Source organism: Sorex araneus, chromosome X (genome assembly GCF_027595985.1).
Source record: "Sorex araneus isolate mSorAra2 chromosome X, mSorAra2.pri, whole genome shotgun sequence".
Classification (NCBI taxonomy): domain Eukaryota; kingdom Metazoa; phylum Chordata; class Mammalia; order Eulipotyphla; family Soricidae; genus Sorex; species Sorex araneus.
This window is the reverse complement of record NC_073313.1, coordinates 154,200,906-154,210,441: the sequence shown is the minus strand read 5'-3', so window position 1 is coordinate 154,210,441 and position 9,536 is coordinate 154,200,906. Positions and strand designations below refer to the sequence as shown.

General features: G+C 44.1%; 1 gene segment (V, D, J or C); it reads left to right on the top strand.

The window, feature by feature from the left end:
- Positions 1-3,495: 3,495 nt before the first annotated feature.
- Positions 3,496-3,961, top strand: LOC129399965 (Ig heavy chain V region MC101-like; the record flags this gene model as incomplete). The annotated part of the segment is given in 2 exon segments: positions 3,496-3,582; positions 3,663-3,961. Coding segments are annotated over 2 exon segments (381 nt in total), but the record flags the coding sequence as incomplete, so codon positions are not given.
- Positions 3,962-9,536: the final 5,575 nt, after the last annotated feature.

Sequence of the window (9,536 nt, the reverse complement as noted above, 5' to 3'; positions counted from 1 at the left end):
AAATTAAATGACCCTGTAGGGATTATCCTGGTCTCCTGGAGTCACTTCATCAGAAAGAAAAATCCTGTGTCTACACAGCTCTGTGGTAGGCTCCTTCCTTCTGCTCTCAGACACACAGAATCTGTGTCCACTGACCTCTACCATCTGACCTGCACACAGTTATCCTCTACCTGGTCACCTTACACCTGGGAGTCCTGCTATCCGGGATGGGCTGATCCTGCATCCACTCAATAAATGTACATTCAGTTTTCCCACTTCCTCTCAACCCCTCAGCCATTGTGGAGGAGAGACCAGATCCTGTGACATGGGAAGCACTGATCCCTTCACAGTAAGACAAGAGACAGAACCCAGAGCATATATATTCTCCCTGAGCCCCTCTCCCAGAACCTCCAGAGCCCAGGGACCCTTGTAGATGTGACTCTTAATGAATTTCTCACTGTGGATCAGCCTCAATGTCCGGTCTGCCCTCCCAAGACAGAGAAACTTGGGGATTCAAATCTACATTCCTCCCTCCCTCACATGGTGACCCCACTGCGCAGCTCTATTGTTCTGGGGACCTTCCAAAGTGCCTGTTAGAGATTCAAAATGCACCACCGAGTATCTCTGAATAAATTTGAAGGGTATTATGGTTCAATGTCAATGTCACTGAAACCGTGTTGCTTACTGTGAATCACTTTCTCACCCCGGAACCAATGACTAAATGAGGATAAAATTGGGGAAACTGTGACAGACTGGGACAGTTGCAGTTCCAGGGATTCCCTGCAGGGGGCGCGCACACCCACTCAGAAGTGTTGCAGCCCAGGAGCAGGAGCACAGGGCTGAGAGGGTTTCTCACCCAGGGCCCCCGACTTCCTGTTGGAACAGCAGCAGCAGAAACACTCTAATGTCAGGTCAGCAGGATTGTGTGCCCCAGTGTGGGTTTCTGCCTAATGCCCGAGTCACTGTGAGAACTGACCTACTCAGGGCAGCCAAGACAAAATTAATGATGGTTTCTGGGCATCAGGATCCTCACCTGCTGGACAGCGGACAGCTGGGCTGAATTTGGGTGGTTCCAAATGTGGTCGCTGCTGGTCCACCACCAGACAAGCAGACCTCCCAGGCAAGGGCAGGCCCAGGGGTCTCTGTGCCATTCTGACTCCCAATGACTTTTCCATGGCACCCATGTGTTGGGGACTGCTCAGGACCCTGAACAAAAGAGGACCCCGAAACCTTTACCCTGGACAAACCGGAAAATTCCATTACCAGCTTTGCTTGACCTGAGGCACAGGTGCCCTTGTGACAAAGGAAATAGCCAAACTCAAGAGGTAAAAGTAGCCCAGGGCAGTTAACTAAGAGACGCCATTAAGCCCCTAAGTAGAATACCTTCCTCTACCTTGTGCCTTCCTCCTGCCAGATGCTCCTGCCAGATAGACCCTTGCCTTCCCCTCCCCACTATTTCTCAATCTACTCTTGAAGAATGTTGTAAGCCCACCTAATACACCCCGAACCTTTCCTTATTTGGTCTGAGAAGACATTTCCCTGATGATTGACAACTTATGTACCAACCCCCTGCTAAGAAAAGTATAAAGCCAGCGTGGCAGTTAATAAAGTTGCCCTTGATCGGCATGTGTCGTCTTGGGCCCCCTATTTATTATCCTCACTAGTTTTATTTCAGGTCGGAACCGCTCACAGAACCCACCCAATTAGGAGCGCTTTCCACTGTTGTCTCTCCGCGGGCCGGAGAGATCTCCGGGGGAAAGCGCACCCATGGTCCAGGGTGGACCCTGGTCTCTAGCTCTTTGCCCAGGAACCTTCCAAATTCTCAGGACTGAGCTCTGATCTCAGCCATCTAGAGCCTGTAGGCCTGTGATTACATTTGTTTTCCACTCAGAACATGATCAGAGTGGAATATTTTCTGTCCTCAGACAAATCAAATAGAAAATAATTAAAAGCATTCTTGCAGTAGTTCCAAAGAATATATTTGTAACAGCCAGTGACGCCCAGAAACAAGGCAGGGCAAGTTGAGCAGACAATTGGTCAGGGATGTGAGATGAGAATCTTGGAAATCAGGGAATGGTCAGATGCAAGGTACATGACTTGTAGTAGAAAAGACAAGAGCCTCCGTTCAGTTTAAGCCTCCCTCGATGCTAGTCATTACTGTACATGTCCTCCTGAGTCATGTATGTGTCCTGCTGACTAATACTATGAGTTTCTGCTGACCCACTGTGGGTGGTCCTGCTGAGTCAGTGTATGTGGTTCTGCTCAGTCCATTCTGTAGGCGATTCTTTAAGCTGACAAGTGTTTGAAGTGACACAAAGAGTAAAAATAATGAACAGAAAAAATAAACAGAACTTCAGGGCCAAATAGTACAGAGTCAAGGTGGTCCTTGCATTGTAGGAAGGCTGTGCTGGTCCAATCCCCACAGCCATATGGTTCCATGACACACACCGGTAACACCGGGATCACGTGGAAAAAGAGGCCGAGCACTGGGAAGAAGAGGCCGAGCACGGGGCCACAGCTGAGTGTGGGGGTCTGTGGGGATTTGCTGCTGGGGGAAAAGCAGGAGTTTGTGACCCACCAACATCAACACTCAGACTATTGTCATCGTGTTCCCTCAATGACAATAAAGAAGGCAATGGGAAAAATCTCTCCTTTATGTGAAAAGGAATGATCTTGATTGAAGAAACATTGACCACCCCTGACCTAGCTGGGCATAACAGTCTAGCGGAGTCTTGGTGCTGCGTCGTACACAGGATAGACCTGGCTTAGGTGCTCCTGGTCCGGACAACCATACCAGGAACGAGGTCAGTAGGTAGAGGCACTTCACTGTCCCAATTCAAACCCATCATCAGTAAGAACAAACCTTCTAAGGATGACCTAAAATCGTTAAGAGTGTATCTGCTCCAGGTGAAGGAATTTTCAACCAAGGTATAACACTGTAGCACTGTCGTCCCATTGTTCATCGATTTGATCTAGGGGACACCAGTAACGTTTACACTGTGAGACTTGCTGTTACTGGAAGTTAATAATCTACTGTGAAAATAGGGTTCACATGAATTGGACTCAGATACATCAGAACACAGTGGGAAAATTACACTCTCTTAGACTATATGTTTGGCATTCACATTGGGAGAACAGGAGCAATCAACAAAGACAGAGCGGGGCAATTGCCTGTCTATGGGGTAGAGGCCCTGGGGGGGCTGGGTTTGGTCACCAGGGACCTGAGACATGGGGACTCTCCTCTGAAGCTGCGGTTTCCCCTCAGCAATTCCTGTTTCCTGAGAGCTCCTCAGCACGTTTCCTGTGCTGGAGGAAGAGGCAGGCCCGGCTCTGACAAGGCCCCAGGACAGGCCTGAGTGCTCTGAGCACAGTCAGCATCTCCTCCCAGGGAGCCCACACACCAGCCTTCCCCGTACCCCCTCCTTTCTCTACAGAGGCTCCCCCATGCAAATCTGCACTCAGGACCCAGGGTTAAAACCACATTCACACTCACCCAAACTCGGGCTCCCTCTCTCCCTGACATGGTGTCTGAGATCATGGACCTCATGGGCAGGGACATGCATGAGCGCTGGTTCCTCCTCTTTCTGGTGGCAGCTCCCGGATGTGAGTATCCCCTGGACAGAGCCTCCAAGGTGGGCCGAGAGCCTCTGAGCCCATGACTCACTGTGGGTCTCTGTCCTCAGGTGTCCTATCCCAGGTGCAGCTGCAAGAGTCGGGACCAAGCCTGCTGATGCCCTCGCAGACGCTATCTCTCACCTGTTCGGTTTCCAGATTCTCTATAACCAGCAATGGTGTGCACTGGGTCCGCCAGGCCCCTGGAAAGGGGCTGGATTGGATTGGTGTTATAGGTACTGGTGGGGACAAATACTATAACCCAAGTCTTCAGTCCCGAGTCAGCATCTCCAGGGACACCACCAAGAACCAAGTTTACCTAAAACTGAGCAACTCAGTAACTGAGGACACAGCCGTGTATTATTGTGCAAGACACACACAGTGAGGGCAAGTCCCTGTGAGCCCAGACACAAACCTACTGGGGGAGACGGGGGAGCTGCAGGGTTGCATGTGACCACCAGGAGGCGCTCTGCTCCAGGGACTCAGGGCTGTGTCCAGGGACAGGGGGAGATGGTTTGTAAGATGGTACCTTTCTTTTCTTTCTTCTGCATTTTGTTTACAATTCCTTTTACCTCTCTTGCGGGATCGTTTTCTTTTTATTATAAAATGCAAATAAAATTTAATAAACCAAGTATAAAAATTTTAATTAAATCATCTTTTCTAGTACAAATTTGTGTATTTCTTCTCTCTCAGAGTCCACTAAAGACTGTTAAATCCTGTTGGATTTTGTGTGGTTGATGTTTATTGTGAAAAAAATCATTCCTTTGATAACAAGCAGGTAGGCATTTGCCTTGCATGCGGCTGACCCGGGTTCGATTCCTCCATCCCTGTTGGAGAGCCTGGCAATCTACCGAGAGTATCGTGCCTGCATGGCAGAGTCTGGCAAGGTACCCGTGGCATATTAACTATACCAAAAACAGTAACAAGTCTCACCATGGAGACGTTACTGGTGCCCATTTGAGCAAATTGATGAATAAGGGACGACAGTGCTACAGTGCTATAGTCTTTCACAAAAGAGAGTTTCCCCTTACCTTCATATCATCATTGAGCAAATACAATGACAATAGTTTGAGTGTTGATGCTTGTGGGTCCCAAACTCCGTGCGCTTATCCCGCACTAAATCCCCACAGACCCCCACACTCTGCCATGCTCGGACCCTGTGCTTGGCCTCTTCTTCACAGTGATCTGAGCCTCCACCCGACTCCTGTCGGGGGACCCCCAGAGTGTGGTTAGGATGCAGGGGCCGTTATCCTTGGATCCTGTCCATCCTGACGCTCTGTTCTCTGTATACCACAGGTGAATGAGAACATCTGAATTTGTCCTTCTCCCTTTACTTTTGCATATATGGATGCTTTTTTATATCTTCTCAAATTAATTTTTTCACATATGGGTAAAGGTGCCAATAATGCATTCACGGGTTGTATGGAAACTCCATTACACTTTTCAAAACTATCTCCTAATTGTTTTCCCTAGACATGAATCAGACCACAGTAAACCAGCACTAAAACAGCATTCCCTACTGACAATATCTCAACATTGGTCGTTCCAAGTCTTTTTGATACTGGTCATTCTCACTGATATCTCTGTTTGTCCTTCTGATTTACATTCCCTGATATTAAGTGTTGGTGAACACTCTTGATATGCCTACAGACCATGGAAATGTCACTCTTAAGAGATGTATCTGTTCCTGTCCCCATACAACTGTAAGATGGGTGATTTGTTTTCTGTTGTTGAGGTTGTGAGTGCTCTGATTTTCTTAGATATTAGGCTACTATCTGATGTTAGTTAGGTTGGATAAAATATTTCCCACCCAGGAAACATTTATCCCATTTGGTAGGGAATCTTAATTTGAGCGTAGTTTATATTTGTGATATGTGAGGGTTAAATTGCAGTTTCCCTCTCCTCCCCATGTAGTCTGTTGAATTAAGAAATGTCTTACCGGATGTGTTGTGACTGTGATGGGAAACTTAAAAATAGAAGCAGTTGCTAAGCATGCGTGATGAGGGAGGCAGCCTGAGGTGGGATCTCTGAGAACAGAGGGCCTAAACCAGCCAGTTTCCTGGGTGGGAATGTTAAGTCCGAGCTTTAGATCCACAGTCATGGAGAGACCAAATCCACACACAATAATGCTAAGTCAAAGGAACTTTTTTGCTAGCTTGAGTTAGTGTCCAAGTATGATCCAACGCAGTGGAGTCTTGACAAGGACCCGACTCCAAATCACAAGTGGTTTATATCGGTTTCAAAGTTAAGCAAGCACTGTGGCAACACTGGTCAGGCAACAGTTCAACAATTCCTGGCACATGGTGATTGATTGTGGCCACTTGCTGAGCGCAGGAATTCTCTAGGTTGGGTTAGGTTGTCTAGTTACACATTGTTTGATTTCTGGGAAACAAAACTGTTTCAGTTCCAGGAACTGAACCTGAGGCTTAGCCAACATTTCTCATTTCTGCCACTTGTCATGGTGTTGCCTCTGCTTATGCTGTGGTTAATCTCCTCAGAAGGGGAACAGGGCTACCAAAACAATTAGTAGATTAACGAATTTCTCTACTGGACTAGAACAGAATGTGTCCCCGAGGAAGTAACAGTTAAAAGCATCATCGCTGAAATGTTCCCAGAGCTGGGGAACACAGGCACCCAGATCCAAGAAGCCTAAAGAATACCAGATAAAAGAGACCCTCACAAAAAGACTCGGAGACATATCCTAATCAGAAGGATCAACACCATAAACAGATACAACACTGAAAATAGAAATCATAGAAGGAATTTTTATACAAAGGAGTGACCTCAGATTTACAGCAGACCTGTCGAATGAATCCTCTGGCTCCTAAGACTGTGGTAGGATATGGTTTAATAAAAACTTAGCAAAATGGAACTTCACCAATAATACCCAGTAGACTTTCACTTACATTCAAAAGAAAGATAGCCTAAATCATAGATAAACAACAGCTCAGAAACTTCAAGAACTCAAAAGCAATTTTGAAAGAAAAACCTCAAGGAGCAATTATAAGGCAAGACAAACACAAAAATCCTCTAATGAAAGATGGCACAAAATCACAAGACAATAATCATTCTCAAATCAATGTTCTGAATGCACTGATTAAGAGACACAGGATGGCAAAATGGATTGAACAATTGAATCCAACATTCTGCTGCCTAAAAGAAACACATTTGAATCGTTGGAGCAAACAGAATCAAAGCCAAAGGCTGAAAACAATTCTCTAATCATAAATCACATTAAAAAAAACAAGGTGGCCATACTAGTTAGTATTCAATGGCATAGAATCAAATCACAAGACACAGTGAAGGTCATGTCTTAATAATCAAGGTTTATGTACATCAAGATAAAATTCACTCCTAAACATATACGCACTCAATCGAAACCAGCAAAATACACAAAACAGCTGATTCACTTAAAGGAGGACGTTGATAGCAATACAGTAGTAGCTGATGATTTCAGTAATGCTTTGTTATCCCTTGATAAATCAACTAGATGAAAACTCATCTAGAAACACTGGCTTAAAAGGAACAAATGGAAGAAAAGGAACTAGTAGAAATGTACAGGACTTTTCACCCTCCAAATGCAAAATATACATTCTTTTCTAGTGCATGTGGGACATTTTCCAGATAGACCACCTGCTGGGACACAAAACATACCTCCATAAAATTAAGAGGATAGAATTTGTATCAATGATTTTTTTTCAGACCATGATGCACTGAAAATAAAAGTAAATAAAACACAGAGATGGAGAATCAAACCAACCACCTAAAAATTGAACAGCTCAGTATTGAACAATCTGTGGGATAGAGAGGGAATCAAAGTGGAAGTCTAAAGATTCCTGCTAACAAATGAAAATGAGATTGCAAGCTACCAATACTTACAGAACATAGCAAAAGTATTGTTGAGAAGAAAGTTTCTGGCTCTGCAAGCATACATCAAGACAAAAGGAAGGGCTCACATAGATAGTTTAATCCCTTTATTTAAGACCTTAAAAAATTATCAACAAAATAAGCTCAAAACAGGCAGGAGAAAGAAAACAATAAAACTTAGAATAGAATCAATGAGCTGGAATCCCCAAAACAATCCAAAAGATCAAGGAAAGCAAGAACCTGTTCTTTGAAAAAAATTAACAAGATCAATAAATAACTAGCAAGACTCACAGAGAGAGGACCCTAATACGCTGAATCAGAAATGAAAGAGGGGACATCACAACAGAAACCACAGAAATTCCAAGGATCATCAGACATCACTTTGAGAATCTTTATGCCATGAAATAAGTGAACCTAGAAGATATGGGTAAATTCTTGAATATTCTACCAAGGCAAAACAAAGAAGATTTGAAATACATGAACAGCTTTATCACTAGTGAAGAAATTAAATGGTAATTATAATCTTCCCCTAAACAAAAACCCAGGACCAGCATCATTCACTAGTGAATTCTTTCAAATGCTTTCCAAGTTTTTCCAAGAAATTGAATAAGCAGAAAAATTCCCATACAGATTTAAAATGGCAAATATCACCCTGATACCAAAAGCAGACAGAGACCAGAAATTAAAAAAAGAATTACAAGATGATATCCTTGATAAGCACAGATGCAAAGATCCTCAAGAAAATTTTATCAAAGAGAATCCATAATCTTTATAACTTAAAATATTATGCACAATGACCAAGTAAGTTTATTCCCAGAATGCCAAGGTGGTTTAACATTCCCAATTCAATCAACATAATACACCATATCAATAAAATAAAAAGGAAAACCATATGACCATATTAATAGATGCAGAGAAAGCATTTGATAAGATTCAGCACCCATTCATCTAAAAAAATATCAAAAATCTCTCATCAAGGGGCTGGAGTGATAGCACAGCGGGTAGGCCGACACGGGTTCGAATCCCAGCATCCCATATGGTCCCCTGAGCACTGCCAGGGGTGATTCCTGAGTGCATGAGCCAGGAGTGACCCCTGTACATCGCTGGGTGTGACCCAAAAAGCAAAAAAAAAATCTCTCATCAAAATGGGTTTTGAAGGTACCTTCCTCAATCTGTCAAAGCCATTTACCACAAGCACACAACAAGCACTATTCTCAATTTGGAAGAAAAAAATTGAAAGAAAAAAGCCTACCCTCTAAGATCAGGAACAAGACAAATGTGTCCTTTCTCACCACTTTTATTCAGTATAGTTCTAGAAGTATTTGTCGTAGCAGTTAGAGAAGAAAAAGATATCAAGGAAATCCAGAGAGAAACGGAAGAAGTCAAGCTTTCACTACCTGCAGATGTCCACATATTGTACTTAGGGTATACTTAAGACTCTACAAAAATGCTCCTGCAAAACTATTTGTACAATAAAGTGGCAGGTTACAAAATCAATACCCAAAAGTTCATGGCTTTCCCATACATAATGAAAAAATGAAAGAGAAATTTTAAAAAATAACTTTCACTGCAATAAGTGGCAAATCAAACATCTCAAAATGAGCTTAACTGGGGCCGGAGCGATAGCACAGCGGGTAGGGCGTTTGCCTTGCACGCGGCCGACCCGGGTTCGATCCCCGGCATCCCATATGGTCCCCCAAGCACCGCCAGGAGTAGTTCCTGAGTGCAAAGCCAGGAGTAACCCCTGAGCATCGCTGGGTGTGACCCAAAAAGCAAAAAAAAATGAGCTTAACTATAGAGGTTTATTCTGTGAATATTCTTTCAGTCGGAGACACAGAGATAAGACACAAGAGAGGAATGAATTAGCACAGAGTTTCATGGTATCGCTTATGGCTCTGTGCTTCCATGAGTCTCGTCCTCCTCATACCTGGGGTCAGTAATAAGCATGAAGCAAGAGTGGTTACATTCCAAAGCCAAACTATTCTGAGATTTGTGAGAAGGAGAGAGCTCCTTCTTTTTACTGCCAGGAGTTAAAAGGCCAAGGTAGCTGAGGGAAGAAATGTTAAGCCTTTCCAGAT